The sequence below is a fragment of the Oncorhynchus nerka genome, linkage group LG28 (genome assembly GCF_034236695.1).
Source record: "Oncorhynchus nerka isolate Pitt River linkage group LG28, Oner_Uvic_2.0, whole genome shotgun sequence".
Taxonomy (NCBI): Eukaryota; Metazoa; Chordata; class Actinopteri; order Salmoniformes; family Salmonidae; genus Oncorhynchus; species Oncorhynchus nerka.
In genome coordinates, this window is record NC_088423.1 from 64,553,123 (window position 1) to 64,577,233 (window position 24,111).

Consider the following 24,111-nt stretch of genomic DNA (forward strand, 5'->3'; position numbering starts at 1 on the left):
AGTACATTATTTTCATTAGGAATGTAGTGAAGTAAAAGTTGTCAAAAATACCAATACTACTTAAAAACCACTTAAGTAGTCATTTAAAATATTTTTTACTTAAGTACTTTATACCACTAGTTCTAGACTTGTTGTGTTCGGCGCATGTGTCAAAGAACATTTTATTTTATTTGACATTTGCCCTCATATGTAAAAAAAAATAATAACTGGTTTACTATTGGGAACGCCCATCAATAGAACCACCCCAGACGTTCAGCCAACGTCAATGTTCATTGGACGAGACTCCGTAAACCGGGGAAATTTTGAAAGGAGCATTTGCAACAATGATGTTTGTGTGAAAGTGCATTTCTTACCAAAGGCACTATTACTTAGCTAGCTCACCTGTCATTTCACTACTCAGGGCTGGATTGTATTGTACATTCAGATCTCTGCTGTGGCTAGTTTGAAAGTTGCATAATGGCTGAAGAAGACGGCTGTTCATCTATGATGGAGCCTCAGTTTGAAGCAGGAGCAACGGCGGCGGATGGAATGATTTCGACAGCAGATTCAATTTCTTGTGAAAGTGGACAGAACAAGACAGACAAAGTGGATTTGGAGTCAAATGTCGAATTGGAAGAGGATGTCAGATATTTTAATTTGCGACAAGAAGATGTTGTCAGACAAGGTTTGTTTAACTATTGTTGCTAATTTCAACCGTGTAGCTAGCTAACTGGCTAAAAACGTCGTTAGCAAGCTAACGTTCATTAGCTAAGTACATTGGGTAACGTTATCTAGCTAACTACTCTAAGTAGCTAAACATGCAATGCCACCAACTGTTGACTCATAACAGCAAATAATGCTAGGTATGTATCATTAACCTATTTGCTTAATTTCAAAGAACTGTTAGAGGAATAGAGAAGTCTCAGCACCTATTCGTATGATTTTTGAATCTCCCCTTGATCATTACCCGCTTCTAGGCCATGCCCGATAATAGTGAGTGATCATGAGAGGGCAAAATAGAAGGGAACCACTTTACACTATGCATCCAAAGTAGTAAATTAGGTACTCATCTAATTTAGGGTTGCAAAGGGACGGATGTGAAATTAAGCCCTGGAATTTGGGTAATTTAGCTTAAATTCATCAAAAAGGTTAGCTTAACAGTGAACCTTTTTGTGGGATACACAAGTCAATTCTAGGTCTGGTGGCATATTTTGGTTAAACAGCCCCCAATTGAATGGAATTGCAACCCTCTGCATGCGCAGTGCGTTCTTCCATCACACGTACAGCTGATTCTCAAGATCTTGCACACTAATGTGATGCTATTAAGCCCACACTACTACACTGTCTGAGCCAAGGACCACATTCTTTTTGGTAAATTATGATTACAATACTGGGTGGGGTGAATATATTTTATGACATTTTTTTGTTAACTAATAAATAGTAGCCTACAGCAAAGTGTGTTTAAATAATTTCTAACCCAACCATTTCTGCTAGTTAGTTTTGCTACTAAACTCAGCAAAAAAAGAAACGTCCCCTTTTCAGGACCCTGCCTTTCAAAGATAATTTGTGAAAATCCTAATAACTTCACAGGTCTTCATTGTAAAGTGTTTAAACACTGCTTCCCACGCTTGTTCAATTAACCATAAACAATTAATGAACATGCACCTGTGGAATGGTCGTTAAGACACTAACAGCTTACAGACGTAGGCAATTAAGGTCACAGTTATATAAACTTAAAGAGGCCTTTCTACTGACTGAAAAACACCAAAAGAAAGATTCTTATTTTCAATGACTGCCTAGGAACGGTGGGTTAACTGCCTTGTTCAGGGGCAGAACGACAGATTCTTACCTCGTCTGCTCTGGGATTCAATCTTGCAACCTTACAGTTAACTAGTCCAATGCTATAACCACCTGCCTCTCGTTGCACTCCACAAGGAGACTGCCTGTTGCGCGAATGCAGTAGAAGCCAAGGTAAGTTGCTAGCTAAACTTCTTATAAAAAAACAATAAATCAATCATAATCACTAGTTATAACTACACATGGTTGATATTACTAGTTTATCTTGTCCTGTGTTGCATATAATCGATGCAACGCTGGGGGATGATATAACAAAGGCGCATTTGCGAAAAAAGCACAATCGTTGGATTACTGTAGCGAACCATAAACACCAATGCCTTTCTTAAAATCAATACACAGAACTATATATTTTTAAACCTGCATATTTAGCTAAAAGAAATCCAGGTTAGCAGGCAATATTAACCAGGTGAAATTGTCACTTCTCTTGCGTTCATTGCACGCAGAGTCAGGGTATATGCAACAGTTTGGGCTGCCTGGCTCATTGCGAACTAATTTGCCAGAATTTTACGTAATTATGACAACATTGAGGGTTGTGCAATGTGACAGGAATATTTAGACTTAGGGATGCCACCCATTATTTCACTGAAATAATAAACGTTTTGTTTTCGACATGATAGTTTCCGGATTCGACCATATTAATGACCTAAGGCTCGTATTTCTGTGTGTTATGTTATAATTAACTCTATGATTTGATAGAGCAGTCTGACTGAGCGATGGTAGGCAGAAGCAGGCTCGTAAGCATTCATTCAAACAGCACTGCGTTTTGCCAGCAGCTCTTTGCAAGCATAGGCTTGAAGTCATAAACAGCTCAATCAGCCTAATGGCTGGTGTACCCGATGTGAAATGGCTAGCTAGTTAGCTGGGTGCGCGCTAATAGTATTTCAAACCTCACTCGCTCTGAGACTTGGAGTGGTTGTTCCCCTTGCTCTGCAAGGGCTGCGGCTTTTGTGGAGCGATGGGTAACGCTGCTTCGAGTGTGGCTGTTGTCGACGTGTTCCTGGTTCGAGCCCAGTTAGGGGCGAGGAAAGGGACGGAAGCTATACTGTTACACTGGCAATACTAAAGTGCCTATAAGAACATCCAATAGTCAAAGGTATATGAAATACAAATGGTATAGAGAGAAATAGTCCTATAAATACTATATTAACTACAACCTAAAACCTCTTACCTTGGAATATTGAAGTCTCATGTTAAAAGGAACCACCAACTCTCATATGTTCTCATGTTCTGAGCAAGGAACTTAAACATTAGCTTTTTTACATGGCACATATTGCACTTTTACTTTCTTCTCCAACACTTTGTTTTTGCATTATTTAAACCAAATTGAACATGTTTCATTATTTATGAGGCTAAATTGGTTTTTATTGATGCATTATATTAAGTTAAAATAAGTGTTCATTCAGTATGGTTGTAATTGTCATTATTACAAATAAAATTTAAAAAATCGCCCGATTACTCGGTAGCGGCTTTTTTTTGGTCCTCCAATAATCGTATCCGCGTTGAAAAATCATAGCGGTCGACCTCTACTCTGGAGTGGGATTGATTTGGAGGTGAAGGGTCCGTCATTGTCTGGGGCGGTGTGTCACAGCATCATCGGACTGAGCTTGTTGTCATTGCAGGCAATCTCAATGCTGTGCTTTTCAGGGAAGACATCCTCCTCCCACATGTGGTACCCTTCCTGCAGGCTCATCCTGACATGACCCTCCAGTAGGACAATGCCACCAGCCATACTGCTCGTTTTGTGTGTGATTTCCTGCAAGACTGGAATGTCAGTGTTCTGCCATGGCCAGCAAGGAGCCCAGATCTCAATCCCCAGAAATGTCTGGGAACTTGCAGGTGCCTTAGTGGAAGAGTGGGGTAACATCTCACAGCAAGAACTGGAAAATCTGCTGCAGTCCATGAGGAGGAGATGCACTGCAGCACTTAATGTAGCTGGTGGCCACACCAGATACTGACTCTTACTTTTTGATTTTGATTCCCCCCTTTGTTCAGGGACACATTATTCCATTTCGGTTAGTCACATGTCTGTGGAACTTGTTCAGTTTAAGTCTCAGTTGTTGAATTTTATGTTCATACAAATATTTACACATGTTAAGTTTGCTGAAAATAAACAGTTGACAGTGAGGGGACGTTTTTTTGCTGAGTTTGTGGGTTTTAGTTTGCTTGAGCCTGCTAATTGAGTGTTCATTAATTTGCCTGTTTCCGTACGTTTCATTTTAAAACATTTATCTTACAAAGGAGTTGTTTAATCAAACTGCGTAACTATTTATCTGTACATGGAACTTTTTAAAGTTTTTAAATTTTAATTAACACTTCTAGTCTTTACAGGAAAATGCCACGGGCTCTATCTGATGTGTGGAGACATTTCACTGCAGCTAATGTAGAAGGAAAATCAGTGTACATTTGCAGATACTGAGCCATATCATATGTGAAGAATGCAACAACGATGCAGAATCATCTGGCCAAGTCCATAAAGTTCCCTCAGCGCTCACAACAAGCAACCTCTATTCAAGGTGAAAATGATGAATTGGACACCTAATCGATAGCAACAGCTCATGGTCCTTGAATCAGAAGTGTTTTACTCAATAGAGGAACGTTTTCAGAGAAATGCTGGTGAATGACTTGCTCGAGCTGTGTATGCAACTGGTTCACCACTGATGCTCACAGGCAATGTGTGTTGGAAGAGATTTCTGAATGTCCTTCGCCCAGCATACACTCCTCCAACCAGACGTGCTTTGTCTACTCATTTGCTGCATGCAGAGTTTAAGTAAAGGTCAAGCAAATCATAGAGAAAGCAGAGTATTGCAATCATCTCCGATGGGTGGTCGAAAGTTTGTGTGCAAGGTATAATTTTCTATATCTCCACCCCTCAACCAGTATTCTACAAGAGCACAGACGCAAGGGACAACAGACACACCGGCTCTACATTGCAGATGAGCTGAAGGCAGTCATCAATTACCTTGGACCACAGAAGGTATTTGCACTGTTGACAGACAATTCTGCCAACATGAAGGCTGCTTGGTCTAAAGTGGAGGAGTCCTACCCTCACATCACACCCATTGGCTGTGCTGCTCATGCGTTGAATCTGCTCCTCAAGGACATCGTGGCACTGAAAACAATGGATACACTCTACAAGAGAGCCAAGGAAATGGTTAGGTATGTGAAGGGTCGTCAAATTATAGCAGCAATCTACCTCACCAAGCAAAGTGAGAAGAATAAGAGCACCACATTGAAGCTTCCCAGCTACACCCGTTGGGGTGGTGTTGTCATCATGTTTGTCTTCTGGAGGGGAAGGAGTCTCTCCAAGAAATTGCCATACCACAGTCTGCCAATATGGACAGCCCCATCAAGAGGATCCTCCTGGATGTATTTTGGGAGAGAGTGGTAAGCAGCCTGAAACTACTGAAACTTATAGCAGTAGCCATTGCACGGATTGAGGGAGACAATGCCATCCTGTCTGATGTTCAGACTCTGCTTGCAGATGTAAGAGGAGAAATCTGTACTGCCCTGCCCACTTCACTGTTGCTCGAAGCAGAGGAATCTGCAGTTCTGAAATGCGTCATAAAGCGTGAAGACTTCTGCCTGAAGCCCATACGCGCCGCAGCGTGCATATTGGACCCCAAGTATGCTGGCAAGAGTATCCTGTCTGGTGCAGAGATCAACAAGGCCTATGTTGTCATCACTACCGTGTCTCGCCACCTTGGCCTGGATAAGGGCAAGGTTCTTGGAAGTCTGGCAAGGTACACTTCCAAGCCATGGCTTTGGGATGGAGATGCAAAATGGAAGTTGTGCCAACATATCTCATCAGCCACCTGGTGGAAGGGACTTTGTGGATCTGAGGCTATTACCCCTGTTGCCTCCATCCTCCAAATCCCACCAACATCAGCTGCCTCAAAGCGCAACTGGTCCTTGTTTGGGAACACACACACCAAAGCACGCAACAGGCTGACCAATACAAGGGTTGAAAAATTGGTGTTCATCCGGGCAAATTTGAGGCTTTTTGATCCTGACAACGAGCCATCCTCAACAGGGTTGGAAAGTGACTGTGATGAGGCCTCAGTCTGATGTTCAAGAGGTGGACATTGAGGAGGTGAAGGGAGAAGACATGGAAGCCTGCGAGGAACTTTAGTTTCAAGACTAATTTTACAGCTGTATGTTAATGTTTTTGGGAGTTGCGATGGATCGTTGGGGTCATTCAATTTTCCCCTTTGTTCAGTGAAATCATCCCATGTGAAGAGAACTCATTTAATTAAAGTTCAATTTGTAACTAAATTGTTTAAATTTCTATTAGAAGGATTTAATCATTTGCAATTATTTCTACTTATGATAGAAACAAACCTTTTACTTTGTCTCCATATGATATGGTAAATATATTCAATGCGAAAAACCTCTACATTTAAATGCTATTAATATTAGTTAGCATATTCCTGTTAATTCCCATGGATAGTTTCCACCTCCTGAATATTCCCCAAAATGTGCAACCCTAATCTAACTTATACTTTATTTTCTAACACAGAACTTTTCCAAAATGATGAGGAGGATGATGATGGTGACAGCGGCACAGCTTACTTCAACCTTGATATGGCTGGTACTCGGTTGCAACGTGCCGAACGCATAGGAGATGCCTCCCTTCCTGACACCTTTCAGACAAATGAACTGCTTTATTACGAGAGATTCAAAGCCTATCAAGACTACATGCTAGGTATGTAACCTTCCCACGGTATTGCATCAATTGTTGTCAAGGTTATTGTCTAAAGTGGTTAAAAGAGGTTTACTACAACCATATTGATTGATCTTCAACGCTAAAAAATTAAACTGACTTGAGGGGTTGTCTCAAATGCTGTCTGTGCTGTTGTTTTGGACAGGTGATTGTAAAACATCTGAGGTGAAGGCCTTCACAGCTGACTACCTGGAGAAGGTCCTGGAGCCTTGTGACTGGCAGGCACAGTGGTGCACAGACGTTTTTGATGTGCTAGTGGAGGTAAGTCACTTCGACCTGAAAGATTTCCCAGCAAGAGACTTGTCTAAAGGAGCTGTGCTTTCTAGACTGCATGAAATGAATTGGAACACTTGCACTCTGGATGTAGTTTTATAGTGAATCTGAATCCAGAGGTCTGTTTAAACAGTGTGAAACAGCTATCTTTTCCAATGTTATGCAGATGGTTGGATCTGATGAGCGAAGCAGAAGTAACTGAACAGGGTAGCCTAACCATTCAAACATGGGGAAAGTGTTATATGAAGGTTACAACCTCATATTTGTGGTGCCCTTTTCATCAGGTGGTGGATGTGAACTATAAGGAGCTGAAAGCCCAGGTCAAGCTAGTGGTACCCCTGCAGTGTGAGACGAGAGGCTGCGAGCTGACGGAGGAGGCCATGAACACTCTCCTAGAGGCCACGCTGCAAAAAGTGCCTCTGCAGGAGCTCCATGTGGTGTTTGATGAGTCTGGGGACTTTGACCAGACTGCACTGGCACTTGAGCACCTCCGGTAAGACCATATTGTAAACAGGTTAACACTGCTGAGGTTTTTATTCAAAGGGCTGTTAAAGCCACAGTTACAGTTGAAGTCTGAAGTTTACATGCAGCTTAGCCAAATACATTTAAAGTCAGTTTTTCACAATTCCTGACATTTAAAACCTAGTAAAAATGCCCTGTCTTAGGTCAGTTAGGATCACCACTTTATTTTAAGAATGTGCAATGTCAGAATAATAGTAGAGAATAGTTTATTTCAGCTTTCGTCACATTCCCAGGAAACAGTGGCTTCCTCCTTGCTGAGCGGCCTTTCAGGTTATGTCGATATAGGACTCGTTTTACTGTGGATATAGATACTTCTGTACCTGTTTCCTCCAGCATCTTCACAAGGTCCTTTGCTGTTGTTCTGGGATAGATTTGCACTCTTCGCACCGAAGTACGTTCATCTCTAGGAGACAGAACGCGTCTCCTTCCTGAGCGGTATGACGGCTGCGTGGTCCCATGGTGTTTATACTTGCGTACTATTGTTTGTACAGATGAACGTGGTTCCTTCAGGCATTTGGAATTTGCTCCCAAGGATGAACCAGACTTGTGTAGGTCTACACATTTTTTTTTCTGGGGTCTTGGCTGATTTCTTTAGATTTTCCCATGATGTCAAGCAAAGAGGCACTGAGTTTGAAGGTAGGCCTTGAAATACAGCCATAGTTAGGCTAATTGACATCATTTGAGTATCAGAAGCATCTAAAGCTATGACATAATTTTCTGGAATTCTCCAAGCTGTTTAAAGGCACAGTCAACTTAGTGTATGTAAACCTCTGACCCACTGGTATTGTAATGCAGTGAAATAATCTGTCTGTATAATTGTTGGAAAACATTACTTGTCATGCGCAAAGTAGATGTCCCAACAGACTTGCCAAAACTACAGTTTAACAAGACCATTTTTGGAGTGGTTGAAAAATGAGTTTTAATGACTCCAACGTAAGTGTATGTCAACTTCCGACTTCAACTGTATTTCTTTCCATGTCAGAGGAGAAAGCACCAGAAAAAGTGCCGATTTGTTCCATCCCCCTGTAACAATTATTGAAACCTCTTGTTGTAGGAGTTTGCATGTGGTGGAACTGACATTCAATTTGGGTGTGTCTGACTTTAACTTCTCTTAATGTGTGTCTGAAAATGTGTTCCTTTTGTCTTTTGGTCCGCTTGATAGAACTTTAGAATAACTTAACTTTTTCCTGTGAAGGAACTTCTTTTTTTGGAGTGGTTAAAGCTGCAGTATATAACTTTTTTGCACATACATTTTCTCAGATACGATATGACAAACAGTCAAAAGATTGTAAATGGACAGGCAAGACAGAACCGTCATATTACAGCCGCAGAATGTTTATCTTCTATGTGATACTAAATAACAAGTGGTGTGACAGACACTGAGAAATATCCTGAAGAGAAATGATGCAGTGGAACAATTGGTTCTGCTTCTGTGCTGTGAAATCTCTTGTCTGAACTGTCTCAAACCGTTTTCTTCTTTTTTAGGTTTTTCTACAAACACATCTGGAGACAGTGGGACGACGAGGACGAGGATGATGACTTTGACTACTTTGTCAGATGTGTGGAGCCCCGACTCAGGCTGTATGTGTAGAAGGTTGATAGTGTGGGGAATGGGAAGATTAGTCAGTGTGTGTGGGCTTGATTGGCACTTTCTCATTTAGGCTGTATTGGTTCAGATCTGCCAATGACACGGCTTGGTTGAACCCATTATTTGAATGCCACTATCAGAACGGCCATATGGCATAGGAACCTGTAGAGCTTTGCAAATCATTGCAGTTCAGGCGCACTTGAGCAAGCTCCATGTCTAATTGTTGGAGCTGGATATGCTCAAGGCTGTTGCAGTGAGAGGGTGCAGATTGTTATTTGGCCAATAGATGGCAGTGTGTACCTGGGGATTTTGAGCGTACTGTGGCATCGATTTATTTTATTTTTTATTTTTTTAATGGGTGGATATTTACGGGTGGAGACGAGGGTTAAGACATCTTATTGGCTTCAGCAGAAATCCTAAAGCTTATTGGTCTAACAATCAGCTCCTAGTTTATACCAAGGACACTATGTCGCCAATTTGCTTTTAAAGACGGTCTTTGTTACCCATTTACGACCGGCTCCTTAGATAGAATCGAGACCCTCCTTGTTCAGAATCTCAATGTTCACTTGTATTTTTCTTTCTCCAAATAATGATTAAGAACAGTTTCAAATTCTGGACAAGGCCATCAAAAAAACAATGTTGTGCTCTGATCTTCTCCACTAGTTATCTCACCTTAACCTCTTAGCCCTCTAATGTTGCTGAACAGTTTGTTCCCAACACTCCTTCAAGACCACCTCCATAATGCAATTGTGTTTTTAAAAATAATTATTTCTCCCTCTGTGGCTGTCAATCCTGCAGGTTTTATGATATTCTGGAAGATCGGGTGCCTGCTGGACTTGTGGCAGAGTATTACTCTCTTTTGGCACGCTGCTCTCAAAAGTTCCAGGAGTTCTCTAGCCTGCGGAACGGTATTAGCAGCGACTCTGAGTCGGAGCTGGACAACGTGTCCATGGTGGAGGGCCTAAGGATGTACGAGCAGATGGAGTCCCTGAAGCGCAAACTCCGGATCATGGAGAACCCGCTGCTCAGGTAACTGCCCAAGGGGACACGGGCTGGGAAGACTGAGAGGAGCTATCAGTGTCTCTGCAGAGTGTGTGTGTTGAGGGCATAGTTGTGTGACTGATGGAGTTGGTCTCTTTACGGAGGATGAAAATAAGACGACTGAGTTAAAGCTATTGGATTCACCTCTGTCCTTGAGCTAGCGTGTTTGACCTACACTGCCCCAGTTGAGAGTAAAACGCCTCACGTAATAACACTACAGTCCAGTTCAATGCACCATACTCTGGTTAGAATTAGAGGTTGACCGGTTATGATTTTTCAACGCCGATAGCGATTTTTGTTGGACCCAAAAAAGCTGATGCCGATTAATCTGTATTTTTTTAAATACATTTTTTACATTTTAAAATTGTGTATATATATGTATGACAATTACAACAATACTGAATGATCACTTTTAACTTAATATAATACATCAATCAAATCAATTTAGTCTCAAATTAATAATGAAATATGTTCAATTTGGTTTAAATAATGCAAAAACAATGTGTTGGAGAAGAAAGTAAAAGTGCAATATTTGCTATGTAAAATAGCTCAAGTTGAAGTTCCTTGCTCAGAACATGAGAACATATGAAAGCTGGTGGTTCCTTTTAACACGAGTCTTCAATATTCCCAGGTAAGAAGTTTTAGGGTGTAGGTATTATAGGACTATTTCTCTCTATAGCATTTGTATTTCATATACCTTTGACTATTGGATGTTCTTATAGACACTAGTATTGCCAGCCTAATCTCGGGTGTTGATAGGCTTGAAGTCATAAACAGCGCAATGCTTGAAGCACAGCGAAGAGCTGCTGGCAAATGCAGGAAAGTGCTGTTTGAATGAATGCTTACGAGCCTGCTGCTGCCTACCACCTCTCAGCCAGACTGCTCTATCAGATATAAAATCATAGACTTAATTATAATAACACACAGAAATACGAGCCTTAGGTCATTAATATGGTCAAATCCGGAAACTGTCATTACGAAGAAAACAAACGTTTATTCTTTCAGTGAAATACGGAACTGTTCCGTATTTTATATAACGGATGGCATCCCTAAGTCTAAATATTGCTGTTACATTGCACAACCTTCAATGTTACGTCATAATTATGTACAATTCTGGCAAATTAATTACGGTCTTTGTAAGGAAGAAATGGTCTTCACACAGTTCGCAACGAGCCAGGTGGCCCAAACTGCTGCATATACCCTGACTCTGTCGCACAGAACGCAAGAGAAGTGACACAATTTCCCTAGTTAAAAGAAATTCAATATTAACCAAATATGCAAGTTTAAAAATATATACTTGTGTATTGATTTTAAGAAAGGCATTGATGTTTATGGTTAGATACACATTGGTGCAACGAGAGTGCTTTTTTTGCGAATGCGCTTTTGTTAAATCATCACCCGTTTGGTGAAGTAGGCTGTGATTCGATGATAAATTAACAGGCACTGCATCGATTATATGCAATGCAGGACAAGCTAGATAAACTAGTAATATCATCAACCATGTGTAGTTAACTAGGGATTATGTTAAGATTGATTTTAAAAAGTTTAATGTTAGCAAGCTACTTACCCGTGGCTCCTTGCTGCACTCGCGTAACGCAGTCTCCTCGTGGAGTGCAATGTAATCGGCCATAATCGGTGTCCCAAAATGCCGATTGTTATGAAAACTTGAACTCGACCCTGATTTAATAGGTCGACCTCTTGTTAGAATACAAAAGGCACAGCAATTGAGTTTATAGTTACTCCTAATGCACACTTGGGCCTATACTTTGAGAGTCTATGGGAAAGTGGAAGATTTACCTGCTCTGTCCAGTGCTGTACCATTCTGTTAGTCTAAATGTATTCTCTCCTGACACTGCAGGTATGTGCTGGGATACAAGGTGAACTCGGGGCAGCAGTCGTGCAGGGCCAAGGGGCCTCGTGCCTCAGGCGGCCGGATGGTCCATGTCGTGTCTGTCTCCACTACAGTTAGCCAGCTGCAGAGCCTGATGGCAGACAAGCTTGGGCCCAAATTCTCAGGGGAAGAGTTTGAAGTACAGGTATGGCAAACAAATAAAATGTTATTTCTAAATGTTTCATCCATAGCATATTGTATTTTGATCAAATTTAAGTTTGCCCAGTTTTCCATTTCAAATGGCCTGTTTAATGAGATGACCAGAGATGAAACCCATGTCTAACCATGTCTCACTTGTAAGGGTCTAATGCGCTTGGATTTGCCGAGCCGCTTGGTCTGTCTTTTTATATGACCTCCCTAGTTCCTGTAAACTGGCATTCCGCCAGGATTTGTCGAAGCTGTGTCTGTTCGCCTGAACGCCTCGGCTCTAGTATCTTTTGTATTCCACCGAGACGTCCGAAGCGGGAAAACAAGTGTTTTTTTGTGTCCATCTGTTTAGTCATGAGTGCAGATCTGTATTGTACAGACAGACTGTGTACTGAAACTGCTCTTGTGTTAAATGTTAGTTTCACAGTGAGCCCCTGCTGGCTGTGAGTGCCTGCTACGAGGGAGACGTGGTCATCATCCTTCCAGGACACTACAATGTCACCAGCTCCATCAGTATCCCAGACTCCATATCAGTGGAAGGTAACGTTTCACATGTCTGAAAGCAGCTTTTATAATGGCAGAATGCACCACTGCTGTTTTGTATGTACAGATAACGTCTAAATAATGGAAACACGAGTCAATGAGGATACAAAATATATTGAAAGCAGATGCTTCCACACAGGTGTGGTTCCTGATTTTTAAGACTATGTAAACCATTTGCCATGGCCGTCTGTCACAAGATCTCAACCTAATTGAACACTTATGGTAGATTCCAGCACCATCAACAAAACGCCAAGTTATGGGATTTCTCGTGGAAGGATGGTGTTGCATCCCTCCAACAGAGTTCACTCTACACCTGTAGCATCTACTCCAAGGTGCAGTGAAGCTGTTCCCAACACCCTATTAAGACACTTTGTTGATTGTTTTATTTTGGCACTTACCTGTATGTGTCAGTGGAGGCTGCTGAAGGGAGGATTGCTCATAATAATGGCTGGAATGGAGTGAATGGTATCAAAAGCATACGTATGTGATTTCTACGTATGTATGTGTCCTTAGTTGCTTTTAGTTAGCCAGGGATGCCTTTTTCTGGATTCAGCTCATGAGTAGTGTCTGGAGGCTTGGTGTTGCAAACCTCTTCTGATTTTCTGTTGTTTTCCAATCATCCAAGTCTGATGTTCAGTCATTGCAAAAAATGTCCTATTTTTATGTGAGTTGTTCAACACATTTTCCAGGTTGTCTGAATTAGAGGTTGACCGATTTTAATCAGGTCCGATTTCAAGTTTTCATAATCGGGAATCAGCATTTTTGGACACCGATTATGGCCAATTACATTGCACTCCACAAGGAGACTGTGGCAGGCTGACTACCTGTTATGCGAGTGCAGCAAGGAGCCAAGGTAAGTTGCTAGCTAGCATTAAACGTATCTTATAAAAAACAATCAATCTTAACATAATCACTAGTTAACACATGGTTGATATTACTAGTTTATCTAGCTAGTCCTGCATTGCATATAATCGATGCGGTGCCTGTTAATTTATCATTGAATCACAGCCTACTTCGCCAAACGGGTGATTTTTAAGAAGCGCAAAAAGCACTGTTGCACCAATGTGTACCTAACCATAAACATCAATGCTTTTCTTAAAATCAATACACAAGTATGTTTTTAAACCTGCATATTTAGGTAATATTGCCTGCTAACATGAATTTCTTTTAACTAGGGAAATTGTGTATCTTCTATTGTGTTCTGTGCAACAGAGTCCGGGTAACGTTATATGCAGCAGTTTGGGCTGCATGGCTCGTTGCGAACTGTGTGAAGACCATTCCTTCCTAACAAAGACAGCCAACTTCGCCAAACGTTGCACGAATGTACCTAACCATAAACATCAATGGCTTTCTTAAAATCAATACACACAAGTATATTTTTTTTAAACCTGCATATTTAGTTAAAAGAAATTCATGTTAGCAGGCAATATTAAATAGGGAAATTGTCACTTCTCTTGCGTTCATTGCACGCAGTCAGGGAAAATGCAACAGTTTGGGCCGCCTGGCCCGTTGTGAACTAATTTGCCAGAATGTTACATAATTATGACATAACATTGAAGGTTGTGCAATGTGACAGGAATATTTGGACTTATGAATGCCACCCGTTAGATAAAATACGGAATGGTTCCGTATTTCACTGAAAGAATAAACTTGAATTTTTATCTCAATGATAGTTTCCGGATTTGATCATATTAATGACCTAAGGCTGGTATTTCTGTGTGTTATTATAATTAAGTCTATGATTTGATAGAGCAGTCTGACTGAGAGGTGGTAGGCAGCAGCAGGATCGTAAACATTCATTCCAACAGCACTTTCCTGTGTCTGCCAGCAGGTCTTTGCAATGCTTCCAGCATTGAGCTGTTTAAGACTTTAAGCCTATCAACTCCCAAGATTAGGCTGGCAACACTAAAGTACCTATTTAGAACATCCCAATAGTCAAAGGTATATGAAATACAAATTCTATAGAGCGAAATAGTCCTATAATAACTACAACTTAAAACTTCTTACCTGGGAATATTGAAGACTCGTGTTAAAAGGAACCACCAGCTTTCATATGTTCTCATGTTCTGAGCAAGGAACGTCAACTTTAGCTTTTTTACATAGCAAATATTGCACTTTCAATTTCTTCTCCAACACTGTTTTTGCGATATTTAAACTAAATTGAACGTTTCATTATTTGAGACTAAATTGATTTTATTGATGTATTATATTAAGTTAAAATTGTTCATTCAGTATTGTCGTAATTACAAATATATTTTGGCCGATTTTAATCTGTACTGGCATTTTTTGGTCCGCCGATATCGGCGTTGAAAAATCATACTCGGTCGACCTCTAGTCTGAATCCTTCCATCCTTTTCTCTCACTAAGGAATCTGTTGCTATGCTGTGACTAATGTGCTGCCAAGTACTGTTATGGCCATATGAAATCAAGTGTTCACCTGCAGATACTTTTACGGTACTGGCTGCACTATGTGGCGTGCTCATGCTTTCTTGAAGGTTAAACCACCCCTCAATGTACAGTAGATGGATTGAAATAAACGTATCGCAGAGCGGATGCGAGATGTACAGTTGGAGTCCTGGTAAAGCGAATGGAGCTTGATGGCGCGGTAAGCGTTTGAATGGGGGGTGATATTAATTAATAGAGAAGGCTAGCGCGGGTGAGGAGAGGTCAGAGCAGAGGCGCAGTGTCTCTTTATGCAAATGGGGGAGGGGAGATTGGAGTGTTTTTTTTTACATGGGGCTGTTTGTATGTGCTTGCCCTCCTGTGGTGCTAGGAACCCCCTGAAAGCTGAGATAAAGAGGGTGGGGAAATAAGATGCAGCACTGCCTGGCACTGTACCACGACAGGAGATGAGCAACTCAATTAGACCACCGCCGGATTACCATAATAGAATTCTCCCTCCCACCAAAGAGCCTTTGATATTTAGAGGAGCCAGGCACACAGGCGCTTATTGCTTTTGGGATATTGCTGTATCAAAGACAGAGGGGGGGAAAATGCATATGATCCATCTTCATAAGTATTGTGAGAATTTCCAAACGGTCTGTGTTCCTGAAGAGACATTAGAATTCAATAGTGAGGAGGTTGTTGGTCAGCACTTGTTAAGAACAGAATGCATTTGTGATCTGCAATCAGTGCACCTGTTTTAGCATTTTTAAATTCAAATTAATTCTCTAAGCAGCAGCACATTTTTGCCAGTCTTGAAGCCCGCTGGGAATATGATTTTCCTCTCCTGGAAGTGTCCATGGGCCTATGACTTTACCAATCGATATTCAGCCTTTGGCCTTTCCAATGGCAACGTGTGGAACCCAGCCAGTGCTGTAGAATTGTTGGCCACATTGTGGAACATGTGTCTCCAGGCCATCTGTCAAGGAACAGAGAATAATGAACCCTAGCCATCAGAACACGGTCCATCACATTCTGCACTGTTGTACAGTGCTGCTTGCTTGGGATTGTGCTGAATCGCTACTTGTCATGTAAACCACTGCAAGGTTGGAAGGAGTGTTCAGACACAACACTGGCCATTGAGCCCTGCGCTAGTTGTCCCAGCTGTCAGTATGCAAAGAGCAAATTCAATTTATTCCATATGATAAGTCATCTACGTACAGTTGGTGAGGGGGTAAAAAAATCAGTACGTTAAGTAGAGTATTGCAATATTATTTTTGCCGATTTCCTATCGAAATACTTTGACTCCACGTTTTAGATTGTTGCTAGGTAGTTAACATTAGCTAGCGCTAGTCTGCTGTACATGCGCAAAAACCTATAGCTCATCATTCTATAGCTTGTTCACCATTTAAAAAAAAAAAAAAAAAAAAAAAAAAATGTTGAGCCAACATGTTTTCAGCACTATTCTCCATGACTGACCAAAATGCCTCTTTTCATAACTCTCTTGTCCCTCTGCCGCAGACAAATAGTGAGCAATATGTTTAGAACATCATCGCAGTAAAATCACAGTATCGAATTGCAATACATGCTGTTTACACTGAGTATACCAAACATTAGGAACAGCCTCAATTCGTCAGGGCATGAACTCTACGTGTCAAGCGTTACACAGGAATGCTGGCCCATGTTGACTCCAATGCTTCCCACATTTGTCAAGTTGGCTGGATGTCTTTTGGGTGGTGGACCACTGTTGGTACAGATGGGAAACTGTTGAGTGTGAAAAACCAAGCTACGTTGCAGTTCTTGACACAAACCGGTGCGCCTGGCACCTAAACTCAGCAAAAAAATAAACGTGATCTCACTGTCAACTGTTAATTTTCAGCAAACTTAACATGTGTAAATATTTGTATGAACATAAGATTCAACAACTGAGACATAAACTGAACAAGTTCCACAGACATGTAACTAACAGAAATGGAATAATGTGTCCTTGAACAAATGGAGGTCAAAATCAAAAGTAAGTCAGTATCTGGTGTGGCCACCAGCTGCATTAAATGCTGCAGTGCATTTCCTCCACATGGACTGCACCAGGTTTTCCAGTTCTAGCTGTGAGATGTTACCCCACTCTTCCACCAAGGCACCTGCAAGTTCCTGGACATTTCTGGGGGGGGAATGGCCCTAGCCCTCACCCTCCGATCCAACAGGTCCCAGACGTGCTCAATGGGATTGAGATCTGGGCTCTTCGCTGGCCATGGCAGGACACTGACATTCCTGTCTTGCAGGAAATCATGCACATAATGAGCGGTGTGACTGGTGGCATTGTCATGTTGGAGGGTCATGTCAGGAAGGGTACCACATGCGGGAGGAGGATGTCTTCCCTGTAACGCACAGCGTTGAGATTGCCTGCAATGACAACACGCTCAGTCCGATGATGCTGTGACACACCGTCCCAGACAATGACGGAGCATCCATCTCCAAATCAATCCCACTCCAGAGTACAGGCCTCGGTGTAACGTTCATTCCTGAGACAAAACCGTGACTCCTCAGTGAAGAGCACTTTTTGCCAGTCCTGTCTGGTCCAGTGATGGTGGGTTTGTGCCCATAGGCGACGTAGTTGCCGGTGATATCTGGTTAGGACTTGCCTTACAACAGGCCTACAAGCCCTCAGTCCAGCCTCTCTCAGCCTATTATGGACAGTCTGAGCACTGATGGAGGGATTGTGCATTTCTGGTATAACTCGGGCAGTTGTTGCCATCCTGTACCTGTCCCGCAGGTGTGATGTTCGGATGTACCGATCCTGTGGTGGTCTTGTTACACATGGTCTGCCACTGAGAGGACGATCAGCTGTCCGTCCTGTCTCCCTGTAGCTCTGTCTTAGGCGTCTCACAGTACGGACATTGCAATGTATCGCCCTGGCCACATCTGCAGTCCTCATGCCTCCTTGAAGCATCCCTAAGGCACGTTCACGCAGATGAGCAGGGACCCTGGGCATTTTTGTTTTGGTGTTTTTCAGAGTCAGTAGAAAGGCCTCTTTAGTGTCCTAAGTTTTCATTACTGTGACCTTAATTGCCTACCGTCTGTAAGCTGTTAGTGTCTTAACGACCATTCCACAGCTGCATGTTCATGAATTGTTTATGGTTCATTGAACAAACATGAGAAAGTGTTTAAACCCTTTACAATGAAGATCTGTGAAGTTATTTGAATTTTTATGAGTTATCATTGAAGGACAGGGTCCTGAAAAAGGGATATTTCTTTTTTTCATCATTTATATTTTAGATTCTTCAAAGTAGCCACCCTTTACCTTGATGACAGCTTCACAAAGACACAGTGGTTGGAACCAAAAATCTCACATTTGGACTCATCAGACCAAAGGACAGATTTCTTCCGGTCTAATGTCCATTGCTCGGGATTCTTGGCCCAAGCAAGTCTCTTCTTATTGGTGTCCTTTTAGTAGTGGTTTCTTTGCAGCAATTTGACCATGAAGGGCTGATTCACGCGTTCTCCTCTGAATAGTTGATGTTGTCTGTTACTTAAACTCTGATGTGCAGTAAATTGCTGAATTCTGAGACTGGTAACTCTAATGAACTTATCCTCCGCAGTGGAGGATAACTCTTCCTTTCCTGTGGCGGTCCTCATGAGCCAATTTCTTCATCCGCGCTTGGTTTTTGCGACTGAACTTGAAGAAACTTTTTAAAAGCTGTTCATTTTCCAGATTACTTTAAGACATGAAGGTCAGTCAATGATGGACTGTCGTTTCGCTTTGCTTATTTGAGCTGTTCTTGCCATAATATAGACTTTGAATCTTTTACCAAAAATAGGCTAATCTTCTGTATACCACCCCTTCCTTGTCACAACACAACTGATTGGCTCAAATGCATTAAGGTGTAAAGAAATTCCATTAATTAACTTTTAACAATGCATACCTGTTAATTGAAATGCTTTCCAAGTGACTACCTCTGGAAGCTGGTTGAGAGAATGCCAAGAGTGTGTAAAACTGTAAATGCAATTGTGTCTACTTTGAAGGATATAAAATATATTTTGATTTGTTAAACACTTTTTTTGGTTACAAGATTCCATATGTTATTTCGTAGTTTTGATGTCTTCACTATTCTGCAATGAAGATAATAGTAAAAATAAAGAAAAACCCTTGAATGAGTAGGTGTGTCCCAACTTTTTACTGGTACTGTATAGAATCTCAATATTCGCACTAGGCGATTTCCAGTCCTATGTACAATTCATGTAGTTCTTTGGTCATCAGCTGTCTTGTTAGGCACATGGCTAGTGTGTTGACCTCACACATGCAGAGATGTATGTAGACCAGAGCCTAAAATGAACACCTGCCAAATGTTGGTCAGATGTCTATTTCACCAGCCACGTTGGTGGATTGGTCAGGGCTCCACAGTGCGAGCATTTCATTTGCATTTGTGAATAAAAATTGTAACGTTTGATATGTAGTTAGAGATTCTGTAGTATTTTAGACTTTTTGTTTCATAGCTGGTAAATGTCATTGCACAAAGTAAAAACAAAGTAAAAACAACTATCCCTATAGCCTATCTCACCTTGCTCTGCATCACTGCCTGGCTTGGGGGCTGTGCGCAAGTTGGTCTAATTTATTTGAGACAAGTCTACTGAAGTGAGACTTGTTCCCTGTTTCTTTGCTATTTACAGTGCACTGTTTTGTTCACACGCAAGGTTTTTCAATGTTTGAGTTTCAACTATTAGGGAAGAGAAGACAACGCAGCTACTAGTCACTCAGTCACACGTGACTGGAGTCACGTTACCACGGTAACCCCCTGCCCTTGAAGAGGCAGGTGAATATTTTTGTCTCTGATATTTTGGTTAAAATAGGTCACAAAAAATTCAACAATATACCATATTACTTCTTACTAGTAATGCATTTGTTTTAGAAACATTACAAAGCATGCTAATCTGTATTTTGTCCCTGAGTGGCTGGTAGAATTTTAGATCTACCTGCTATGGTGGACCAGAAAGTACATTTTAGGCCCTGATTTAGGCTAAATCTTTATTTTCAGGGTTTGGTCTACCTGATGAGGTGGTGATTGAGAAGAAGAACAAAGGGGACTCGTTTGTGGAGTCAACAGGAGCCGACGTGAAGATCTCCAACGTCAAGTTCATCCAGCACGACGCTATCGAAGGCATCCTCTGTGAGTTGTCTTCGTCCTCCCAATGTGATTCTGCCTCTACATCTATCCTGCCCCCCCCCAACTCTACTATCAGTCCACCTACTGGCCTGCATTAATAATTCTGCCTAAGCTGCTGGCGCTGCTTAACATCCGGCAACAGCCATATATCAATGACTTGCTAGGAGTAGAATGGGTTGTGTGTGTAACCATTCGGAATACTAGGATCTAGCTGGCATCTTCATTTTCCACCTAGTGTCGATTTTCGTCTTATTTCCCTCAGGCGTACGTCAGGGTAAGCTGGAGATGGAGAACTGTGTCCTTCAGTGCGAGACGACCGGTGTCATTGTGCGGACGTCAGGCCACCTGACCATGAACATGTGTGACCTCTACGGCTCTAAGGTAAGAGGTCATTGACACTTCTCATGGTGGCTTTCTTTTTTGATGGCTACAGATCTAGCTGTTATGTTAATCATTGTGTGTGTCTGAGGCCGTGCAGTAGCCTAGCTGTGTCTCTACATGCTGATAACTGTTGTGCTGTAGGGAGCTGGTGTGGAGATCTACCCTGGCAGTGTCTGCAGTATGGTGGGAAATGGCATACATCACTGCAAAGAAGGGATCCTGATCAAGGTAAGAGACTGAAGTTCTACTGGTAAATTACCAATCTGTGTATCACTGTTCCCAGCACTAACACATCTAACCTTCATCTCTTTCTAGGTTGTTAAATTCTAAGCCTGTGGCATTATCTTCCCTCAACCGAAATTGAGTTTAGTGCAGAAAATGTTAAAATGCGCGCACACACAGCGAAAAACAAATATGGACTTATTTCCCTCATTACCTCCAGATGACTTCTGGGGTCTTATCTCATTCCCTGAGGCTAGAACGGTAGTGTTTTTATCTCTCTGAGCTTTCCTTCCTGTTGTCTCTGCCGATGTGTTGAACTTGGCCAGGACAACTTAAGCAGGAAGACGGACGTGATGACTCTGTTTATGCCCGTCTTTCCCTCCCACTCTGTTGCTCAATTTGTCAACCTCCTCCGTCCCGTCTTCCAACAGGACTTTGCTGATGAGCTGGACACCATGCCCAAGATCACCATGGTGAACAACGTGATCCACAACAACGAGGGATACGGAGTGATCCTGGTCAAACCTAGTGACGCTGCAGCTGCACAGGGCGAGGCTGCACAGGAAGACACCCCTTCAGGTACTAACTAGTTCCAAATCATTGGGAAGTTTTCCTCAGGAACATGGTAAGGGGTGGCGTACAGCAGAGTCTAGATGGAAACTCGTGATGCATTGACATTTTTGCATCAGTGGCGTTCCAAATTGAGTTTTGCCTTACTGAAAATTATTCTGATTTGCAACAAGCTTTAGATACAAAACGAACACCGCATATGCTACTGAAACTGTCTGACACGGTAGGAAGAGAATGTACGAAACAAGGGAAAAAAATTGGGAAATTCATCTGAGGGGAAATGTCATTTCTACTTCGAGCAAATGTAATTTGAGAGTTGAATGCCAGCGCTCCCATTCAAGCACATAATCCAATACTGAAGTTCTCCAGACTTCCAATTTTAGAATCAGCAAGACAGGATTTGGAGGGATTGCCACGTGAGACTAGGTACTAACCAAGTCTTACGCAGTGTTTCCCACATAAATCGGCTTACTATTTCTGGAAGGCAGAGTTAGTTTCACTGGGAAGTTTAAATGAGCTTGACCTTCAGTCCAGGGCAGCTGCAGAATAAAAGATGCAGCTGAAGGTGGCATGGCTTAAAATACATCTGGAGAGCTCTCCATCTCTCGCCCTCTCCAGCGTCCTCTAATGGAATGTCCCTTATTATTTGACCCCCCCACCCCCAGTACGCAGGAATAAATACCTCTACCCCAGACAGGGGAATGAGTGTAAATTAATAAAAAATGAACAAAGCCATCTCTTTTCAGATGACCTTTTTAAAAATGTGAAATACAGCATTCATCAGTTTTTCAGACACACTACAAAGCCAACAACTGGGTAATAATTGTCATTTCGTTGTTATTAAAAATATGTCCATTATGGTGCTTTGTTTATCTTCTGGAAATTAGCAAAAAATGCTGTTGATTAAACATTCCCCACTTTAAATGTCGATGAGGCTGCTCGCATTTTGATTTGAAAAGGTAAGAGCATGGCAATTATCAGCGATTGATCCCTAAGGGCACTCAGTTAAAATACACTGTCAGTGTGATTTTGAACAGAATGTAGTAATATTTCACAGGAAGACGTAGTGTTTTCATAAACATGACACATCAGAATGTCATGATGGAGAAGGAAGTGGTGGTATTAGGTCAATGTCACAGTGAGGTGTTGACAAGCCTGTCATGAACTGATTCATGTTATTTTCCAGATGAGCAACTGGATAAAGAAGAGGGGAAAGACGAGATGAAGGACGAGGGGAAGCTGCAGGTGGATGTGCCCGTCATCGTGGTGGACGACTGCTCCGTGAAGGAACCAGTCTCCTATTCGTCTTGTTACGTCGTTCCTCCGGAGTTCACTGAGGGCAACGATGCCATCAAGAGGGAGCTGGTGGCCACGTCAGCCAAGAAGCAGCGACTCCAGAAGAGCAGGCTGAAGGAGCTGGGGGTGACCAAGGCAGATGACAACTTGCTCTCCCAGGAGATGTTTGTCTCCATACAGGACAACCAGTTCAGGAGGAACGGTATGGGCAGCTTCGGCACCTTCTTATACTGAGACTAACTGACCCGTCCTCCTGTTCTGTATTCCATACATGCAAACACACTTTTACTTCATTTCTTCCAACCTCTTTGTTAAATTTGGTTGACTAGTGAGTGGGTATGTGTATTTTTAAATGCTTTTTTAAAACATGGCTTTTTAACACAATTCTCATTTTAGTATACTGATATTGTGGATGCCCGAGTCTAATAAACTGAATTGTTTTCACGATGACACTGCGCCTCAAATGTCCTTCGCAAATGTTTTTTTTTTTTTGTGTGGATATTGTATAATTTATATTTATGGATATTATTAAGATGACACTGCTTGAAATTGTTTTGTGTTGGGGGAAATCGTGTTGCCTTTGAGTTAGTATCTCACCCTCACCTGTAGTTCTGGTCATTCCTTTGTCAAATGTTGCTGAAGGCACTCTAAACAATCTAAATCATGAGTCAATAAAATGAGTTTATAATACGTTTTGATCTTTTAGTTTTTTTTTTTACAACTGGACAGGTCAGATGAGAGAGGGGGAAATCTGCTTATTAAGAAGCTTAAGGCTTCACCTTTTATAAGATGCTCACAATAGTTTAATTCCAGTTGATTAATTTCCTTGGGATTAAAGGGCTGGTTAAACCTCATTACACCACAGGCAGTTTGATGAATTGCCTAATCCAGCATGCCCCTGTGAAATACATGTTGTACTGCTTCTTATGAGGTGTCCCAGGCAGACCTCAATAGACCAATTTTATTCCACAAATCCAAAACTGAATTAAATGCTGCCGGTAATCATTATTCCAGTGACTGCATCCAATGATGGATTTAAAATTTTTAAAAAAAAGTCTGAGTACAGTCTGACAAAAGTCCATATTTAGGTCAGCATTTGACTGGGAGAAGGGACTAATTGTATGTGAAATGGTTTTTGTTGAATTTAATATTTTTACAAACATTTTACCCAGAAACAACCTAGGGATCGATCGTTTCTTGTATTTCAGTGTTTTGTGTGTGTGTGTGTGCGGGGGGGGTGTTGTGTCAAGGCGTTAGTTACTTCCCCCCCTCTGTTTATTCCCGGCAGGACTTGTTGCTAGTGAATGACTTGAGCCTATCTGTAATTTCTGCATTAGGCAAAAGTTCCTTGGTTCGAATACCCGAGCCGACAAGGGGAACCATCTGTCTGTGCCCTTCAAGGCACTTAACCTTCATTTGCTCCAGTGTATGTGACAATCAAACTTTTTTTAAAGTGATATTAATGCCAAAAATAACTGTCAAGAATAGATCTGTACACTGGATATTGGAAATGAACAAGGTCCAGGTGGGTTTTCATTCT

General features: G+C 41.7%; 1 protein-coding gene across 1 annotated transcript; it reads left to right on the top strand.

Annotated features, from left to right (window-relative positions):
* Positions 1 to 279: 279 nt before the first annotated feature.
* LOC115113539 (SHC SH2-domain binding protein 1) lies at positions 280 to 23,261 on the top strand. The gene is made up of 13 exons (XM_029641313.2): positions 280 to 664; positions 6,353 to 6,538; positions 6,702 to 6,817; positions 7,114 to 7,322; positions 8,837 to 8,932; positions 9,738 to 9,968; positions 11,839 to 12,016; positions 12,438 to 12,558; positions 19,974 to 20,105; positions 20,365 to 20,483; positions 20,625 to 20,711; positions 21,137 to 21,284; positions 22,462 to 23,261. Exons 1-13 carry the CDS (start codon positions 457 to 459, stop codon positions 22,803 to 22,805), a joined length of 2,175 nt encoding a protein of 724 aa, XP_029497173.1. The 5' UTR covers positions 280 to 456; the 3' UTR covers positions 22,806 to 23,261.
* Positions 23,262 to 24,111: the final 850 nt, after the last annotated feature.